The 18,875-nt window shown below is 49.8% G+C and overlaps 6 protein-coding genes across 6 annotated transcripts; 3 read left to right on the top strand and 3 right to left on the bottom strand.

Annotated features, from left to right (window-relative positions):
• Positions 1 to 1,151: 1,151 nt before the first annotated feature.
• On the bottom strand, positions 1,152 to 2,799 carry HOO65_090021 (D-3-phosphoglycerate dehydrogenase 2; the record flags this gene model as incomplete). Its single annotated transcript, XM_071004505.1, has 5 exons — positions 1,152 to 1,180; positions 1,242 to 1,382; positions 1,447 to 1,599; positions 1,659 to 2,446; positions 2,504 to 2,799. The coding sequence occupies 5 exons, from the start codon at positions 2,797 to 2,799 to the stop codon at positions 1,152 to 1,154; spliced, it is 1,407 nt and encodes a 468-aa protein (XP_070855907.1).
• Positions 2,800 to 3,995: 1,196 nt separating this feature from the next.
• HOO65_090020 (Phosphoserine aminotransferase) lies at positions 3,996 to 5,350 on the top strand (the record flags this gene model as incomplete). The annotated part of the gene is made up of 2 exons (XM_071004537.1): positions 3,996 to 4,900; positions 4,984 to 5,350. The coding sequence occupies 2 exons, from the start codon at positions 3,996 to 3,998 to the stop codon at positions 5,348 to 5,350; spliced, it is 1,272 nt and encodes a 423-aa protein (XP_070855906.1).
• A 515-nt stretch (positions 5,351 to 5,865) lies between these two features.
• On the bottom strand, positions 5,866 to 7,478 carry HOO65_090019 (putative nucleosome assembly protein; the record flags this gene model as incomplete). Its single annotated transcript, XM_071004509.1, has 5 exons — positions 5,866 to 5,916; positions 5,989 to 6,290; positions 6,402 to 7,115; positions 7,234 to 7,313; positions 7,432 to 7,478. The coding sequence occupies 5 exons, from the start codon at positions 7,476 to 7,478 to the stop codon at positions 5,866 to 5,868; spliced, it is 1,194 nt and encodes a 397-aa protein (XP_070855905.1).
• A 1,962-nt stretch (positions 7,479 to 9,440) lies between these two features.
• HOO65_090018 (putative cation-transporting ATPase) lies at positions 9,441 to 14,035 on the top strand (the record flags this gene model as incomplete). Its single annotated transcript, XM_071004421.1, has 7 exons — positions 9,441 to 9,590; positions 9,670 to 12,100; positions 12,190 to 12,511; positions 12,572 to 12,605; positions 12,671 to 13,038; positions 13,239 to 13,624; positions 13,752 to 14,035. 7 exons carry the CDS (start codon positions 9,441 to 9,443, stop codon positions 14,033 to 14,035), a joined length of 3,975 nt encoding a protein of 1,324 aa, XP_070855904.1.
• A 1,735-nt stretch (positions 14,036 to 15,770) lies between these two features.
• HOO65_090017 (Ubiquitin-conjugating enzyme E2 J1) lies at positions 15,771 to 16,929 on the top strand (the record flags this gene model as incomplete). The annotated part of the gene is made up of 2 exons (XM_071004562.1): positions 15,771 to 15,822; positions 15,893 to 16,929. The coding sequence occupies 2 exons, from the start codon at positions 15,771 to 15,773 to the stop codon at positions 16,927 to 16,929; spliced, it is 1,089 nt and encodes a 362-aa protein (XP_070855903.1).
• A 71-nt stretch (positions 16,930 to 17,000) lies between these two features.
• Positions 17,001 to 18,350, bottom strand: HOO65_090016 (uncharacterized protein; the record flags this gene model as incomplete). The annotated part of the gene is made up of 1 exon (XM_071001580.1): positions 17,001 to 18,350. One exon carries the CDS (start codon positions 18,348 to 18,350, stop codon positions 17,001 to 17,003), a length of 1,350 nt encoding a protein of 449 aa, XP_070855902.1.
• Between the last annotated feature and the right edge of the window lie 525 nt (positions 18,351 to 18,875).

Below are 18,875 nucleotides of genomic sequence, written 5' to 3'. Positions count from 1 at the left end.
CCGACCACGCCTTCGCCCACAACTTCCAACCCTCCCAGCGGAGCTAGGCGCAGCACGGACTTCTTTATTTCTTGTCTTGTCTTTTGTCTCACGTCGTCTTGTCTGCCGTCTTTTGTCCTTTGGCTTTGACAATAGGATTCCGAGTCTTAGCTGCAGTTCCATCTACATAACCCTACCTACTCTCTAACGCTACAAACGACCTCCTGCTACAAAGCTTTGCGAAACAAACATGCCCACCACTTCATAAAAAGCCCAAACAGCCCAAGCCCAACTTCTTTGTTTTCCGGGGACGCTGCCTGCCTCTTGTTTAGCTCACATCCCCCTATTTCCACAGCCCGAGGAAGGGCTAACACGCCATAAAAGCTGGATTGCTGAAACAGGCCCTGCTGGATCTGCATTCGGCACAAAAGCCCACTGAAAAAAAAAATAAAAAATAAAAAAAGGACAGAAAAGGGCGAGGACAAAACACTTGGAGGGCAAGTCACAGTAGTGTCGGAAGAGGAGCGAAGCAAAGCTAGAGGTCGTGTGTGATGACTAAATGGTAACCAAAATCATGAACACACATGTTTGTACACACATGTTTGTACACCAGAATTACCCTGTACAATAGTAAGAGAAAAAGGAGAAAAAACACACGAGAAGTAGCCAAGAAAATAATAATAAGCATAAGTACGTATACATCTAGACGCCACATGAATCATGTTGAATTTGGGTTTCCTAATACTTCCTGTGTAACCCTCCACAGTGCTGTTATAGTCACAGTACAGAATAAAGGGGTCTTCGTGATCAGCCTCGTAGTTGAACGAGGCATGGTTAGTTTCTTGTACCTTTTCTTTCGATTGCTCCTCCTTTGATCATGTTGTGAGGACAACAAGTCAACCCAATCAGACAAAGTGGGAAAACAAAGCTGAACGAGGGCAAGTCGAAGCTAGGCAGTGTGAATTAGGGTTAGGATTGTGTCAAGGGGGGTTGGTTAGGGGAGTCACCCCTTGTCACATAGTGCGCAGAATAAATAATTCCAATATCCTTTTGGAACTCTCTTTTGAGAGCTGCGAGCGAGGCTTGTTGAAGGCTCGGGAGTAAATAAGAGAGGAAGAAGAAGAAGAAGAAGAAGGAGAAGAAGAGGAAAGATGAAAAAGCCAGCTATCTGTCTAGTAAAGAATTCTCGTGAGAATACGCGCTGTGTATCTTGTTAGCCACGTGCCAGTACGTACACCAGAAACAGCATCATTGATACTTACACGACAGAGATTCGAGGCTAGCTAGCAGGTCCTTGAGGTCGGCATGCTTAACGCTGCTCACATCGGCCATCAGGTACGCAATGTCGTCCTTAGAGTCTGAAATTTGCTTGTCGACGTTGTGTTCACCGAGAATTTCGTTGACTAGAGTTGTGTTAGTTGAGGAAATATAAGGACTGCGACAAAGAAATAATAGCCCAAAACGTACCCTTGCGAAGCACACCGGGAACGTTGCGGTGGATGTAAATGATTCTAGCGTGATCAGGTTCGTTCAGAGTAAGTGAGCGCAGGTTGACTTCAGGGAGGTTAACTGAGCCGATGGTGATGCCTTGGTTAATGTAGCGGATCAGGGCCTCGCCGACTGGAATGTAATTGATTAGTATAAGAAAAAAGTAATAGAAATGCGATGAGTGGACTTACCCTCGACACCAATAGCGCGCTGAGCCTCCTCAGTTGACCCTCCAATATGGGGAGTCAGGATAATGTTCTTTAGAGAGCGGATATCGTCACCCCACGAGTTGAGCTGAGCATTGAAGTAGTCTCCATTGGCCGCAGGCTCGTTGGGATACACGTCAAGGGCTGCTCCAGCAATGTGACCCGAGCGCATGGCGGAGACTAGGGCGGGGATATCAACAACGGTACCGCGGCTCGCATTGATGAGGTACGAGCCGGCCTTCATTTTGCTCAGCTGGGGCGAGGAAATCATGTTCTTGGTCTCGGGGAGAGCTGGGACGTGCAGAGTGACAAAATCGGCTTCGGACAGCAGGGCATCTAGAGTGGGGACCTGGCGAGCAGTGCCCATGGCCATGAGTGAGATGACATCATAGTAGATGACGGTCATGCCCATAGCTTCGGCCAGAACGGAAAGCTGCGAGCCAATGTGGCCATAGCCGACGATTCCCAAGGTCTTGCCGCGAATCTCCCAGCATTTGTGAGAGACCTTGTTCCATGAGCTGCGATGCATCTCTAGCGAGCGGTCGCCAAGTTGGCGGGCCAGGCAGATTATTTCGCCAATGACTAGCTCGGCGACTGAGCGGGAGTTGGCAAAGGGGGAGTTGAAGACAGCAATACCGCGCTTAGCAGCGAAATCAAGATCAACCTGGTTGGTTCCAATGCAGAAGCAGCCGATGACAAGGAGGTTCTTGGCCTCAGAAAGCACCTTTTCAGTGAGCTTGGTCTTGGAGCGAATGCCGATGACATGAACGTCGCTGGGGAGTAAAGATGTTAGCCGGTGGCGGAGGAGAAGAGACACAGGGCTAACTCACCGGATTTTGGCAATTAGCTCGTTTTCGGGAAGCGAGGTCTTCAGGTACTCTACTTGGTAGCCCTGACTCGCCAGCATTTGGCGGCCAGACTCGTTGACATTCTCGAGCAGCAAAATCTTGACATCCTCAGTGTTAAAAGGCTTCAAGGGTTTAGCGGCCAGAGAAGCAGCGGCGGCAGCGGCAGCAGCAGACAAGCCCCCGCCAGGCGAAGAAAAAGTGTTTGTCGGCGAGTTGGAAAGGCTAGCGGAGACGGTCCGAGAGGGCAATGAGCCGGCGATATCCCGTGCGGAAGACATTTTCTGTTTGGTGACGTGTGACACGGAGAGAAGAGATGCGGATGACAATATAGAGGGGACGAGGATGCGCAATTGGTAGATATAGAGAGCAGCGGAGGGCTCAGAACAGAGTCAACCAAGAATTAGAGAAAATTTCCTTGGAAACGAAAAGAGCCAAGCGTGCTGGAGCAAAACTTGCTAGGAGGAGATTGTTAGTAGGGGTTTAGCTCTCTAATTGAGACAAGCGGACACTAAAGCAGGCGATGGCGAATTGGCGAATGACGAAGCAGGATTGCGGATTAGATAATCTGACTGCTTGCGCTGGGATGTGACTACTCACTGTATTGTAGAAAATTGAGCTGTTATTTTTTTATTCTTTCTTTTTCTCTCTTCGCTTTTTTGCGCTTCCGGAGACGGAGGAGGAGGAGGAGGAAGGAGCGAGAAAACAAGACAAACGGAAAGTGCTAAAATGACGAGAAGGCAGGTGACTATAGGGAAAACGAGAAGGCTAATACATGCGTTGATTGTTCTGTGTTCTGCCGTATATTTATCTAAGCAGCATCAGAATACTTTCCCGCTATTAAACATGTTTGCTTTCCCTCCGCGCTTTTTCCCTAAAGTCTGTGACTCGACAGCAAGTCTGCCGCTGGGTCTTTGACGCTCTCAAAAGCTCACGCTTTAAGCGGAGGTCCTCATTCAGGATAGCCCCGCACCCATAGCTCTGGACTGGCCAATCAAAACAGCCAATCGATGGACGGGGGAGGGGAAAGAGTCACAGCCGGCCCGCTGCTTTTGCTAGGGGACAGGGAAGAGTCAAGAACTTGCCCCAAAACCTGGCCTAATTTCATGCTGATCACCCTTGCTTTCGCTGTGTGCCCTGACCGGAGTAGTCTTGGGCTATTCCGGCTTGTGATTCCGCCATCGGCTTGCTTTGACTAGTTGGAGCGTCAGCGCATAAATCTGTTCATCATTGCTCTTATTCTGAATGTAGTAGTATGTGCTTTGTTGGGTCTTGCCATTTGAGTAGTGGTAACTAAGTAGTAGTATTTAGCCTTGGATCCCAAACTTTAAGTCGGTAATATCCCACTTCGCCTCAACCTCAGCCTTGTAGAATCCCTTCTTTTTTTTGGGGCCTTTTGTTCTCAGCCTTCCTATTTTACTCAGCGCTTCCATTTTCACACATATACGTTCTTCATTTAATCTGTCACCCCATCAAAATGCCTTCTCGATCAGAAATCACCTACTTTGGCGCTGGTCCGGCGCTTTTGCCGACTGACGTCCTTGAGGATGCCGCCAAGGCCCTCGTAAATTTCCAGGATACTGGCCTGGGCATTGCTGAACACTCCCACCGCTCCGAAATTGCCAACAACATTTTGAACACTGCCAAAGCCGATCTTGCTAGCTATTTGGACATTCCTGCCGGCTATGAAATTCTGTTTATGCAGGGCGGCGGCACTGGAGAGTTTGCTGCAACTACTTACAACTTGATCGGCAACTGGGTGGCCCGTAAAAAGGCGGCAATTGAGAGTCAGATTGGTGTGGGCGAGGCCAAAGAGGCGGAAGTTCTGGCGGCACTAAAGAAGGCTGTGGATGAGGAGCTTAAGCTTGACTATATCGTCACTGGAGGGTGGTCCGACAAGGCAGCAAAGGAGGCAGCGCGCCTGGTGGGACCTGAGTTTGTCAATGTGGCTGCAGACTCCCGCACCACTAACAATGGAAAGTTTGGAACTATTCCTGCCGAGTCCGAGTGGAAGCTATCGGACAGCGCTGCGTTTGTTTATTATTGCGATAACGAGACTGTCGATGGTGTTGAGTTTCCCGGCTTTCCCTCGGTGTTGGAGCCCCGTGGGAACGGCTCGGAGGGCCCTATCGTTATTGCTGACATGTCATCTAATATCCTGTCCCGCCGGGTGCCTGTGGACAAATTTTCCGTTATTTTCTTTGGCGCACAGAAGAACCTGGGTGCCGCTGGCGTCACTGGAGTCATCATCAAAAAGGATCTCCTGGCCCAACCTTCGCCTAGTTTGCTGCGTCAATTAGGACTGCCGGTTTGCCCTATTGTGTTCTCATACGAGGCTATGGCCAAGAACAACTCGCTTTACAACACACTGAGCATTTTTGAGTAAGTTGCTGCCGCTACTGTACTTCCCTTGACCCCCGGGCTTTTCTGCAAGTTGCTAATCACACCAAACTTGGCTTTTACAGTGTGTACATCTGCGGGCAAGTGCTCCAAAAGCTGCTCCGTGTTTTCCCCTCCAAGGCTGCCGGCCAGGAGGAGCTCGCCAGCCGGAAGGCCGCGCTGATATATGCTGCCCTGGATGCGCATCCTGAAGCATACCAAGTGGTCCCCGATAAGTCAGTGCGCTCTCGCATGAACATCTGCTTCCGCGTGATCAAGGGAGTGGACGCCGATGCGGCAGAGAAGGCCTTCCTTAAGGAGTCTACAGCCTTGGGTCTCACCGGCCTCAAGGGACATCGTAGCGTGGGCGGCATCCGTGCTAGCAACTACAACTCGATTTCGCTCGAGGGCGCAGAAAAGCTGGCCCAGTTTATCAATAAATTTGCGACATAGGGCCCAGAAGGGCGGATTTTGGAAGCATAAGAGAACAATGTGATTATAAATTATTTCATATATTTGCGTCTTACTTCAGTTCCAATGGTTTGTGTAAAAAAAAGAATCGAGATTTTTTTGAAGAGCGAGAATACACGGAAGATCTAGATGATAAAACGGGGGATGAGAGGGAGGGAGAAGAGGGGGCGGAAGGAAGATAAAGAGGGACATGAAAGAGAAGGATAAAGCCTAAGAAAGACGCAAAAAGAGGCCATTTCGGAAAGGAGAGTTGGGTTGAGAAAAGAGACGACTAGCCAAAGCAAACGAATAAACGGCAGAAAATGAGAATGGAATCAGAGAAAAGGGGAGAAAAGGAAAAAAAAAAAGAAGACGATGGCGAGCTGTCAAAACCGGGCAATAGCGTTTGACTACGCCATGTGAGTAGGAAGAGGCAAGGGGACTATATGAAGACGAAAAAGACGACAAAGTAATTGAACATTGCAAGTAAACAAACAGACAAATAAGAACCGAGCCGTCTAAGACTGCTTGCACTCGGCAGCTTCCTGCTTAGGCTTGCCAGTGCCGTCCTAATTAACGAGAGAAGGGGAATTGTCAGTATTGCGGCTTCCATGAACCTTGGGTGGGGGACTGGAACTTACGTCATCATCCGAGTCATCCTCGTCATCGTGGTCCTCGCTGAGATCATCCTCGTCGTCGTCCTCATCTTCAAATTCACCCTCGAGATCATCCTCATCCATTTCCTCGTAGGCCAGAGCCTCGCCGGTGAACCAGTCAATAGCGCGAGGAATCAGCTTCTCCTTGACATCCTCGCCTAGCTGGTAGTCAAGCTCTAGACGGGCCTCAATCTCCTCGTCCTGGTCCTCATCGTCCTCATCGCCGGTGGGAGGGACCGGGGGGGTGAAGAAGTTGAAGAAGGAGTCCGTGGGAACGGTCTTCTTCACTATGCGAGTTTGGTTGGTGTCTAGGGAGAGAGAGAAAAAAAAAAAAAAGAGTTAGCGATTGCAATGCATATATCATGGCTGTGGGATGTTCCGGGAATGGGGATACTCACTCTTGTTACGCTGCTTCTTGCTCTCGACACGGACGGTGAGGTCCTTGTCCGCCTTCCAGTCAATCTTGTCGCCCTCGGCGTAGTCGTAGATGAAGTCGCCGCCATATCCGCTCTCGGCCTGGTAGTAGTAGGTCTTGGTGATAGTCTTGTTGGTGAAGAACTCGTTCTCGGCAAACTCGAAAATCAGGCGGAAGCCAGGCTTCTCGAGGTACTCCATGCGAACATCGATTAGGTGCTTCAGGGCAGCCTCATCACGCTCGGTGATCATGTCGGCCAGTGAGATGTTGTTCTTCATAGCCGACAGCCAGAATTCGGGGATACCCTTGATGTCCTCGCCGGCGGTCTCAGACTTCTTGTCATCATCCTTGACATCAGCCATTTCGTTGTCCTCGTCCTCCTCCTCTCCAGCCTTGACTTCTTCATCGGTAGGCTCCTGGTCGCCGTTAACGATGGTAGCACGCTTCTGGTACAGAGGCGAGAACTTGGCGAAGTACTTCTTCTCGAGCTCGAGAACCTCCTCCTGGAACTGGGCCTCCAGCTTGGAGTGCTCCTGCTGGATGCCCTTGAGACCAGCGACACGTCTGCGGACGGAAGCAGGCAGGGACTCGATGTAGCCGGACGGGCGGCCGACGAGGGAGCCAAGACGGCCCTGGATCATGTTCATGAGCTGGGGGTTCTGGGCGAAGATGGACTTAGCGGCGGCATTGGCGTCTTCTGTAGCGGGGAGCGTTAGCAATCAGGGAGAAGAGGGCACAGGGGAGAGAAAGTGGAGGGGCGACGGGGATGGGGCGGGATGGAATAGCCGGAAGACTAGGCCGAGGCAGACACTTACCCTCCATGATGCTATCGACACCGGGCTGCTGGGCGTGCGAAGAAATAGGAGCAGTGTTCAGAGGGGTGTTCTGCGGGGTACTATGATGGGTGAGTGTTAGTGGACAGTTGGCAGGTTAAGCCTAAGAATAGCGAGATGATGAGGGGACGGGGGATGAAGGCAAACTTGGGGTTGGACGAATGGCACGATGCAACTTACGGGGCCACAGCAGCATCGAGGCGCTTGTTGCGAATAGGCTCCGCCATTGTGATGGATGGTAGTGGTGATGAAAGAAAAGTAGAGAGCGGAGGAGGGGGAGATGATTGTTGTGAATGGAAAAGAAGAGCGAGTGAAGGGATTTTCCTTTTTTTTTTTTTTTTCCGTTGGTTTGAAAGGGAAGAAAAATGGAGGGAGGAAAAAAGGATGGAAGAAACAAGGTGTGGGAGGGGAATGATGAGAGTCGGGCTGAGAAAAGAAAAGGTTGAGTGAGGGTTGAGGAAGATTTGATTTGAAAGACTCTGAGGAAGGATTTTTTTTTCTGGATAGACCAAAAAGGGACCCCAAAGAAAAAAAAAGAAGTACAAAAGGGAGGAGCGACGCTGGTTGGTGTGTGGCTGCTATAATGGCCCTGCAAATAAATAGCCACTAGCACTGCAGAAATACACTGGGGCCGCAAGAACAGGCTAGGCGTAGGCCGAATTGACGCCAGCGGGTCTCTAGACCGCCTGTAATAGCGGCAGGACAGGCCACATTGAATTAGCTGGCTTGAGCTCGACTAGTGAACTGGATTGCATTGATGATATATATTAAACTGATAACAGAATGAACTGAGCCTGGCTTCCTTTCTTCCTTCCAGGCCCGGGTCCCGCGCAGCGAGAAAAAAGTTTCTATTTGGCAAAAGCCGGTGGTGGGGGTGTCGATGCAGAAAGAAGCGAAACAGCCAGCAAAAGTCAAGATTGATGGGGCAGAACTCGCAAATTGTGTACACACCGCTTTCAGACGGATGCCTGGATTGGGACGCACGCTGACTGATTGGGCTAGATATGGGGTTATCTAAGCTACGTGGTGCGTGGGCGTGCTGTGCTGTATGTACAGGTACAAGCTACAGCGACAGGAAACCGCGGTTGACATTTAATAGGCTAGACTACGGGAGTAGCGATGGGCGGACTGCGAATCCCCTGGTAGATTCGGGCTGTCTCTTGCTTTTGCCGCGGGTTTGCTTTTCTTTTTATCCTTCCACCTTTGCTGTCTTCTTTGCTATTCATCCAGTCTTACTTCTGTTGAGCTGTGGTTCTCCATCCATCCTGTCTACGTCTATTATTTCTTGATGCGGGGCCAATTTTTCTGCGTCTAACAAACAGCCTGACATCCCATCAGGACCTGGACCCAGCGTCACACAAACCGGGCCACTTTTTGTCACTCGTAGGCCTAGGCAGAATTTACTGTAGCAGTATGCAGGTAGACATGTACATGTACATATGGCAGACCTTGGTACCCCCATCCCCCACACAACTGTTTTTCTGCAGCCGGCTACCAGGGCTAGCTCCGACAACAAGTCTGGCTGTTGCTGTATGAGGGAGGGCCTATGCAAGTAAAGGGGCTGGTAGTTTTGATCTGGGGCTCTGTGTCTTGTGCCATCGTTGTCTTTTTTTTTTTTTTCATCATTCTTTTCTCTTTTCTCTTTTCTCTTTATTATCTTCTTTTTTGTTTTTTTTTATCTCGCTTTTTTCTTTTTAAGAAGCCTACAGCTAGCTGGCTTAGAGGCAATTCTTGATAGGCTGTTTTAAGCAATGATAACAGCTCGCCATTGCTTGTGATTTTGCTGCATCAAGGCTTTCGACTTGCGACAAATAGAGAATCATAATTTTGTACTGCTAAATATCGTCGCTATCCGTGTCCATGTCACTGAGAGATGGCCTATTATCGCGCATAACTCTTGAAACTGCTTGTTGCTTCTTTTATTTGTATCGGCTACTTGTAAACAGCGCACTGCGTTGATTTTACACGCTTTTGTACAAGCCTCCTTCTCTCCTAGAGGCAAGGACGAAGCCTTCCCTATATCTATCTCCGTGCATTCCAACCCCAGACCCAGCCTTCTTGACTTTGGTGATTCCTCCCTGTGACTAGCCTTGTTCCATAGTCTCGTCGCTATCGCGTCCGCTTGGCCGGCATTGGCGACCGCTGCTTGTTGTCGAATTGACAGGCTCTACTACCCGTCGCTCATCAAGATGGCTGACAACAACAACTTGCATCATGCCAGGCGCCAGAGCCGCAGCCATAGCCAAAGCCAGGCTAGGACTTCTCGAGACTTTTACAATCTAGGCAATAATCCCAGCCATGCCAGCATATTCGAAGACGTTGAAATGGCACATGAAGAGGTTAGTTGATTTGCTTGAGCTCCGGAATAGCACCGCCACCTGTCACTATCGTGACTCTAGTTAACCGCATTCAACCTAGGTCTTTGCCGGCCCAATCGCCGAGTCTCTGCCATCCAGCGTGTCTGCATTCTCGCATCGCATAAGCCGCGTCCCCTCCAATACTAGCTTTACATACTTTCACGATGATCAGAACGACTTTAGCGACGATTCCGACCACCAAGACTATGGAGATGACTATCCTGCCATCGAAGAGAACGCAGAGGGCCACGTCGATGACGATATTTACCAAAACCACCCCCACCACACCAGCGAGCAGGCTATGCTCAACCGCCAGGATAGCCGTCTCCACGAAGACCATTTTGTCCCTAACGATGACCAAACAGATCGTAGTGTTTCTTTTGACGTAGACCACAGGCCAAGCATTGACTACTCTGCTAGTCGGCGCCGGTCGTCGACAATCTCGCGGAATTCAGTGCACGCTAGATTGCTGCGCCGCGACAGCACCACGACTAATGGCAGTGTCTTTGGGAGGCAAGGTGGTAGCGGCAGTAGTTGCGGACGAAGGGGTCAGAAGATTCACATGACTAATGAGGATCTCACTATCTTTATAGCTGGATTTCGGTCGACACGCTTGCGCACAGCAATGTACATTTTATTGTGCATTGCGACAGGAGGCCTTGCGTTTCTCTTGATGCGCTGGCTGCCCACCTATAAAGTTAAAATCATCGGCACTCCAGCACCCCTTCGCGAGTGCGACTGGGTCGTCATTGAGAACCAATGGGGGGAAATCTCCATTGTCGAAGTCAACAAGCGCCATTACGGGCGCCAACTGTCGTCTATATTTGGGTCCCCTACACGTAAACATCGTTCCTTGCTGTATGATGACGATCTCGACATTGACCCCATTATTGGAGAGCTCAGGGCCGTGAGCTACCGCTATGTCAATTTCTTCTTCCATCCCCTACGTGACAAGTTTGTGTTATTCTCAGGATGGAAAGACCCAGAGTGGACTGACCTTCAAATTGCGCGAATCGGCATCAGCAGCGAGGAGCGCAGCACAAGAGAGCAGGTATTTGGTCAGAATCTGATACTGATCAAAGTTAAGCCAACAATGCAATTGCTAGTGGATGAGGTCCTCCACCCGTTTTACGTCTTCCAAATTGCCAGCCTGGTGCTTTGGTCTATGGACGAATATTACTACTATGCATTTGCCATTCTGCTTATGTCCGTTGTCAGCATTGGCCAAACTCTGCGGGAAACCAAGGAGACTATGATGCGGCTTCGCGCTGTTAGCATTTTCGACTGTGACGTGCGTGTTCTTCGCAACGGCTTTTGGAGATATGTCAACTCGAGCGATCTTGTTCCTGGTGATGTGTACGAGGTTTGCGACCCTCGCCTGAGCCTCATCCCCTGCGATAGCCTGCTCCTTTCTGGTGATTGCATGGTCAATGAAAGCATGCTGACCGGCGAGTCAATCCCCATCACCAAGACTCCGGCTACAAATTCCGCCTTGCGAAACCTAGACCTCTCTGCTGCTTCTGTCTCTAGTGACGTCACTCGGCACTTTCTCTACAACGGCACTAAAATCATCCGTGCCCGCCGTCCCAACGACTCCAAGGACAGTAGCGATGGCTGCCTGGCACTGGTCGTTCGCACAGGCTTTAGCACAACCAAGGGTGCCCTTGTTCGCTCTATGATGTTTCCCAAGCCCTCCGGCTTCAAGTTCTACCGGGATTCCTTTCGATATATATCTGTCATGGGCGCTGTTGCGGCCGTTGGATTTTGCGTCTCACTGGTCAATTTTGTACGTCTCAGGATGGACGTTAGCGTCATTATCATCCGGGCTCTGGACTTGATCACTATTGTTGTTCCTCCTGCCCTGCCAGCTACCCTGAGCATTGGGACAAACTTTGCTATCTCAAGACTGAAGAAGCAGAGCATCTTTTGCATTAGCCCCCAGCGAGTCAATGTCGGTGGCAAGCTGGATATTATGTGCTTCGACAAGACAGGAACCCTAACTGAAGATGGCCTGGACGTGTTGGGTGTCCGTCCTGTGTCAAGGCTCAATAACAGCTTCTGCGATCTTCAGACTACTGCGGAAGACCTCAATTTTCGCAAGTTGGATGCTGAGCAGTTTAGAATCAATCAGTCTCTTCTATTTTCCATGGCTACATGCCACACTCTGCGCGACGTCGACGGCGAGATGCTTGGCGATCCTCTAGACTTGAAGATGTTCGAGTTTACGCGCTGGACCTTTGAAGAGGGTGAGCAGCGGGTGGGTGAAGATGGTGATGAGCTGGCTGGCTTGACTCCATCGGTTGCCCGCCCGCCCCCCGGCTTCTTTACACAGAAGCCGGGACGAGTGGAATTAGGCGTTGTGCGTTCTTTCGAGTTTATTTCTCGGCTTCGGCGATGCAGCGTAGTGGTGAAGCATTTTGGGGAGCACTCTGGAGATGTGTACGTGAAGGGTGCCCCGGAGTGCATGCGTGATATATGTCGTGCGGATTCTTGTGAGTGTATTCGTTATTTTGCTCTGCCTGTGTTCTCTGTCTTGGTCTAACAATTCCTCTCTCCTCTCTCCTTCCTCTTCCTCTTCCAGTCCCCAGTAACTACGATGAGCTTCTCTCCCACTACACCCACATGGGATATCGCGTTATTGGATGCGCTACGAAACACATCAAGAAAATGTCGTGGCTCAAGACACAGAAGCTCAAGCGAAACGAGGTTGAGTCTGACTTGGAGTTTCTCGGCTTCATAATTTTTGAGAACCGCCTGAAGCCCAGCACCAAGGATGTCCTAATTGAGCTTCACAAGGCTAACATTAACACCGTTATGGTCACTGGCGACAACATTTTGACTGCTATAAGTGTTGCCCGTGAGTGTACTTTGCTGGATGAGAATGCCCATTGCTTTGTTCCCCGGTTTGTTGAGGGCGATAAAGGCGATCGAGATGCGGTATTACAATGGGAAAGCATAAATAGGCCGGAACTGCGGCTAGATGCTAAGACCCTTCTGGTAAGAGTTCCCCTCGTTTGTCCATATTCATATAAGATGGCCCAAGTACTAATGCATCTGCAAAGCCTGACGCTGCCTCTCAATCGGTTGATGTTTCGCTGCCCAATGAAATATCCAACTTGCAAAACTACTCGATCGCCGTCAGTGGCGATGCTTTTCGATGGCTGATTGACTTTGGATCGCCCCAAGTCCTGGAAAGAATGCTTGTGCGCGGCAAGGTCTTCGCACGTATGTCTCCGGATGAGAAACACGAGCTAGTTGAGAAGCTGCAAAGCATTGATTATATGTGCGGCTTTTGTGGCGATGGTGCCAATGATTGCGGTGCCCTGAAGGCTGCAGACGTAGGAATTTCCCTTTCAGAGGCCGAGGCTTCTGTTGCAGCACCGTTTACGTCTCGAGTGTTTGAAATATCATGTGTACCAACTGTGATTCGGTAAGTAGGAAATATTGTCTCGGGCCTTTTTTTTCTTTTGGCTCTCTTACCCTCTACCCTTTTCTATGTCTTCTGTCTTTGCTAACCAATTTTACTCTTCCCTTCCATATGCTTAGTGAGGGCCGCGCCGCCTTAGTCACTAGCTTCAGTTGCTTTAAATACATGAGTCTCTACTCGGCAATTCAGTTCTGTACTGTCAGTTTTCTGTATGCCAAAGCCTCGAACCTAGGCGACTTCCAGTTCCTATACATCGACCTTGCTATGATTCTACCCATTGCCATTTTTATGGGCTGGGGCGGACCCTCAGACAAGCTTTGCCGCAAGAAGCCAACAGCAAATCTGGTATCTCGCAAAGTTCTGGTTCCTCTTCTGGGCCAGATGGTCATTATCATTGCCTTCCAGGCGCTGGTGTATATCTTGGTGCGGCAACAGTCGTGGTACATTCCTCCTGTGGTGCATCATAAACGTCCCCATATCAAGAACTCGGAAAATACGGCGTTGTTCTTGATGTCGTGCTTCGAGTATATTTTCATTGGAGTTGTGTTGAATGCCGGGCCGCCTTTCAGAGTCAAGGTTTACAAAAACTGTAAGTGTATAATTGGTAGCGACCGTGGCGATAGCAGACTTGCTATTTCCTCTGACAGGCTGCGCTTCTCTCTTTATGCTTCTGTTTGATGTACTCCCTCTAACGCTTATGTTTTTTTTCATTCTAGGGCCATTCCTTGCTACCATTGCTGTTACTACTCTATTTTCCGCCTATATGCTAGTCTGCCCAGACCGCATGGTCCGCAAGATCATGGAGCTAACGAAGATGGACATCGGATTCAGGCTCTTGATCTTGTGCCTCGGGCCACTGTTCTTGGCTGTGTCCTATGTTTTTGAAACCTATGTCTTTCTGTGGGCTGCTCGACAATTGGGCGTATTGAGGACGCTGCTGACGGGGAAAGAAAAACAACGCAAGAAGTACAAGGTAATCTTGGAGAAGACGAAGATCTGAAGTCTAATAGGAGACATGAATGCGCAGACACACACACACACACACACACACACACATAAATATATACAAATAGAGTTTTCTTGCGGTCGCATCACGAGCTATCTTATAGCCTTGTGATCTCTCTTCTGTGGGCTCATTAGCCAGTTCTGCATCCATAGCCAAATATCCACGCATTGAAATTTCACATGTGAGAGCCTCTGCCACGCATCTTTCTTTTTTCAACAGAGTAATACGAAAATAGTTCCGTGTTAATATGTGCTGCAATGGTCTGCTCTAACTGAAGTAGCAAGCCCAGCGGGCTCTCGCCGCATCCTGTCCTATCATTCGGAGCGGTATTCTGTAGTCTTGTTTGCATACGCAGTCGCTTTGATTGGACCTAGCGTCTGTGATTTTGTGAGCCATTTAATGGTCCCAGGGGTGCTTCCAGCCCATGAGGACAGCTCCTGGAGTAGAATATTAGTATACTACACGTGGCGTTCTTGGAAAATGTCCGACTCACCGTCCTTTTTCGCGCGGTACATCAACTAAGAAAGGGTACTAGTGTTAGTGATATGACGCGTATGGCGACAGATTTGCTGCCTTGTGGGGAAGCGGGGAGGGACGTACGAAGAACCACATGCTAGCTCCGAGAGCTGTCGCTGTAAAGCGATAGATGGGAGCCACATGCGGGACGGGCGGCTTGTGACGCGGCGGAAACATGGTTAATAGGGCTTTTCTCGAGAAGAGGCGAGGCTGGGGCTAATGGTGGGGACAACAGGTGGTGATGTGGTTAGCACAAATTTTGCACAGGTCCGGCCAGAGGAAGGTAAGGTTGCTTGGCCAAGAAATAGGGGCACATGGCGACGAAGGCGGGGGGAGATAAACCAACAGTAAGAGCGATTTTCTGTTTAGAGCAAGCCACATTCGTGGGCGATGGGGCCTTGATGTCGTGATGTGCTGGACGCTGTGTAAAGAAGCCTCTGAGAAGGAGAGTTGACGTCTGGCCCAGATACTCTAGCGCTGTGATTGGTGGAAGATAAGGCGATAAGAATGCCCGCAATGCTATTGGCCGCACCCCAGAAGTGTAGAGGCTAGCTTACGACTTGGTCTGAGAGCTCCCAGTGAAACAGGTTTGAGGTTGGTAAGGATTTCCATCTGGCCCTTGCTATTTAGTACTATAGTTAGATATAGTTAGCTATCTGTATGTATTTGTGGGGCTTGCTCTGTTCGCCTTTGTTTCTGGAATTGTCCACCGTTAACAGATCATCACCAACAATATAATTACAAATGGTTCTCTTGTTGTTTTAAGCAGCTACCTGCTACCGCCTACTTCCTACCGTATCTCGCGCTTTCTGAAAATCTAAGGAAGGTGCTTTGATGCATTCTACGCCGTAATGGTCATGTGATGTTGAAGCTTCTATCCTATTTCGACATTTAACATTTCAACATTTGTATTCTTTTTTTCACTTCTTCTTCTCTTCTTTTTTCTTCTTTTTTCTTCTTTCCTTTTTTTATTTTCTCTCATATCCTTGCGTCCTTGTCGTTCTGCATTCTTTCTGTCTTCTTCCTTTTATCCTCATCCGGCCGCCCTTGCTTTTTATTTATTTATCACCCCTCAAATCCTCGTGACGACATATATTCTGCCATTCTACTTGTCCTACCAATAGACCCAAATCTCCCGCCTAGTCTTCTCTCCTTCGTTCTCCGTATATCCAACTAGCAAATTGTCACTATTCTCTCTTCTTGCCTGACCATCATGGCCGCTGCACAGCCTTTTAATCCCCGCTCACCTACTATGCGGCGTATTAGTGAGTGTCTGTCTCCAACTCCGTACTGACCACGTTTTACTAAGCATTTTGTCCTTCTTTCCTTCTCTAGTGCGCGAAGCAAAGGAGCTCACCGATTCTCCGTCTGCAGACTATACTGCTGCGCCTCTTGATTCAGACATTTTCGAATGGCATTTCACCATTCGCGGCCCGCCTAACAGCGCGTTCTCCGAGGGCATGTATCATGGGCGCATCGTGCTGCCAGCGCAGTACCCTCTAAGACCACCAAACTTCCGCTTCACTACGCCTAGTGGCAGATTTGAGGTCAACCGCGAAATATGTCTTAGCATCAGTGGATTTCACGAGGAAACATGGCAGCCGGCGTGGGGTATTCGGACAGCGCTTGTTGCCCTACGAAGCTTCATGGAAACAAGCGCTGATGGCCAGGTGGGTGGCATTGATGCTTCAGACTCCGTCAAGCGATCCATGGCTGCTGCTTCTCCGTCTTTTCGCTGCGCCACTTGCCGCAAGACCAATGCTGAAATCATGAGCGAATGCGAGGCTGCTGCCGCCAAACATTCGGGCCCTTCTACGCCGCTAGTCGAAGTGCCCTCCGAGCTGAAATTGGCCTTCAAAGACGAGTTAACAAGTGGGAAGAAGCCGATTACTGATCAGGAGAAAGAGGATGCGGACGAGGAGGCTCGGTTGGCCGAAGGATTTGTGCAAACTGCACCAGTTGACACCAGACCAGCTGCTCAGCTACCATTTGACAATGTTCAAGCACAACCTGCGCCCCTTGCGGCTAGCCATGCATATGAAAATCAAGAGAGCAATGCTTTTGCAAATCAGGTACAACGACACTTGCAACAACATCTCCAGCACCACCTTCAGCAAGTCCAGCAGGTCCAACAGCAGCAACAAGAACAACACCAACAATCTGCAGCTTTTAATGGCCAGGCGCGAGCTCAAAGACAGCCCCAACCCCATTTACAAGACTTCCGACAGCCTGTCCAGCCAATGAATGCATATGTGGCCAACGACGACGATATCCCCAAGTGGATTGATATGGCCATTGCTGGCCTAGTGTGCTTACTAGCTACGTTATTGCTCAGATGGGGGTATCTCGACGGACTTCTAATAATGATGTAGATGTAAAGAGTGATATTGTTCTTGAAAGCAGTCAATATTTTTTTATACAGGCCTCTTTTCTTTATTCTCCTCTACAACTCGATCGAAACCATGTCGCATTTTTCTACCTGGAGACTTGAAATAGCAGGCTGAGATGAAGACGGCAATGTTGCACTGGGGATGCATCGCGGTGTTGAGCCCACATGGCTTTCTTTTCTCTGACTAAAGTTGCGATCGTCAAAATAATAGTCGGCCCACGATGAATAGATGTCGTCTTCAGAGTCGTCATGGTCGTTCAAGTCGCCCTCTTTCATGGAACATTGGGGCTGGGATGATTGAATCACGTTTATTATGGGGACCTCCAGCGTTGGCAAAGCTCCGTCTATTGCCATAAGCGGCTGTTCCCTGGCGGAGTTATTTCTTTTTGCCACTGTCAACTTTTCCGTTGAAAGCGCATCGTCATCCGGCCTTGTACCTACGGTTTGTGGACTTTCAAATGGCTGCACCGCGACAAAGCTAAACGGGAAAGGCGCTGCATTTGCTGGATTTCTAGCAAGTGCCACGGCAGTTTTTAGTGGCTGCTCTACAACAGTCTTGGGTGCGGGGATAGACTGGCTAGTATGTAGAGAGTGCAGAACCGGCATAGGCGGGCGCGCGCTATCAAGCTTCGGCTGCACAATGCCACTCCGTTTGTGGTGTGAGCCAAGAACCCGCGGAGCCAGGGGCAATTCGGGGGACATTGGTGTGACTGCTGTCGATGGGGTTGGAAACGGGCCGTGAATCTTGTCCCTCGGCTCAGGCTCGCCATTGGCAGCGCTAGGTAAAGGACTTTGTCTCTCGGGTGTTGCACCCGCCAAATCCTGGACCTCTCGCTTTTCTTCTTTCTCGCCGTCAAGCACGCGTGGCGATCGAATGGAATGGCAGTCGCCTGGCGGGTAGTCTCCAAGTCCTCTTCCACTACCTCTACGACCTTGTCCATGGCCAGCCCAGGGCGATGATATAACTTGCACTACGCGGACGGTATGAGGGCTGCTTATTCGCCTAGAAACAGTGCAGGCCTGGCCAATCTCGGCCAGCTCGCTAGCCTCGTTAGTCGCGCGTGACGACATACTTTGAATGCTTGTAGGCGAGCTCAGAGCTGATGAGGAAGCAGAGTCAGATTTTGTGGCGGGCTCGTTGTAGGGGAAAAAGCTCTCGTCGCGCTCTTGCAAACAAGCGGAAACTGGAGAAACGGGCGTTGCTAGCGGGCTGTCCGAGTTCCGGTTATTGAGTGGTGCACTCGTCGGAGACGATGTAGGTAGTACTGCATTGTTCGGGGCGCCTACCACTGGGATTAGAGTGCGGATGCGCGAAAGCCATGCAGGCTTACGAGAGGGAGTGGATGAATAATGGCTGTGGCTGTGATGGTCGTTGTAGGTGGTGGAGGAGGTGAAACCGGCCATTGCTGACGTCTTGATTTGACTTTGCACTATGCAAATCCGGGGGTGTATGTATAGGAGAACGAGCTGGAAGACAGTCGAGAAAGAAACGCAGCAGGACAAGTAGACATGACAAGAAAGAATGAGAAAAGAGGAAAAGAAAAAACAAGAAGCAGAACGGATATACACTTGGTTTGGTTTGGGCCCGGAGGGAGAGCCTCCAGCACTGAAAGATCTTGTAGCTGCCCCATTTCAAGGGATACACATATGTATATATACATATAAAATGTGCAAATATTCCGCTGTCCCCCTCTCCCTTGAGCAACCATCTATGCTCTCGGGCAACCAACTAGACTTGGATATGCGTCCTTTCACTTGTCCTAAACTGTCCTACATTGTCCTGTCCTGTCCTGTCCTGTCTTGTCTTGGCCTTTATATTGTCTTGTCTTGTCTCATCTTGTCTTGTCTTGTCCTATCCTGTCTTTTTTTCTTTCCTGTCTCGTCTTGTTAATTGGCTCTCCAAACGACAGGCCAACTCCGAAGCAAGGG

Source organism: Ceratocystis lukuohia, assembly GCF_044167205.1.
Source record: "Ceratocystis lukuohia strain C4212 chromosome Unknown Supercontig9_pilon, whole genome shotgun sequence".
Classification (NCBI taxonomy): domain Eukaryota; kingdom Fungi; phylum Ascomycota; class Sordariomycetes; order Microascales; family Ceratocystidaceae; genus Ceratocystis; species Ceratocystis lukuohia.
The sequence above is the reverse complement of the archived record's forward strand: the minus strand, read 5'-3'. Positions and strand labels throughout refer to the sequence as shown.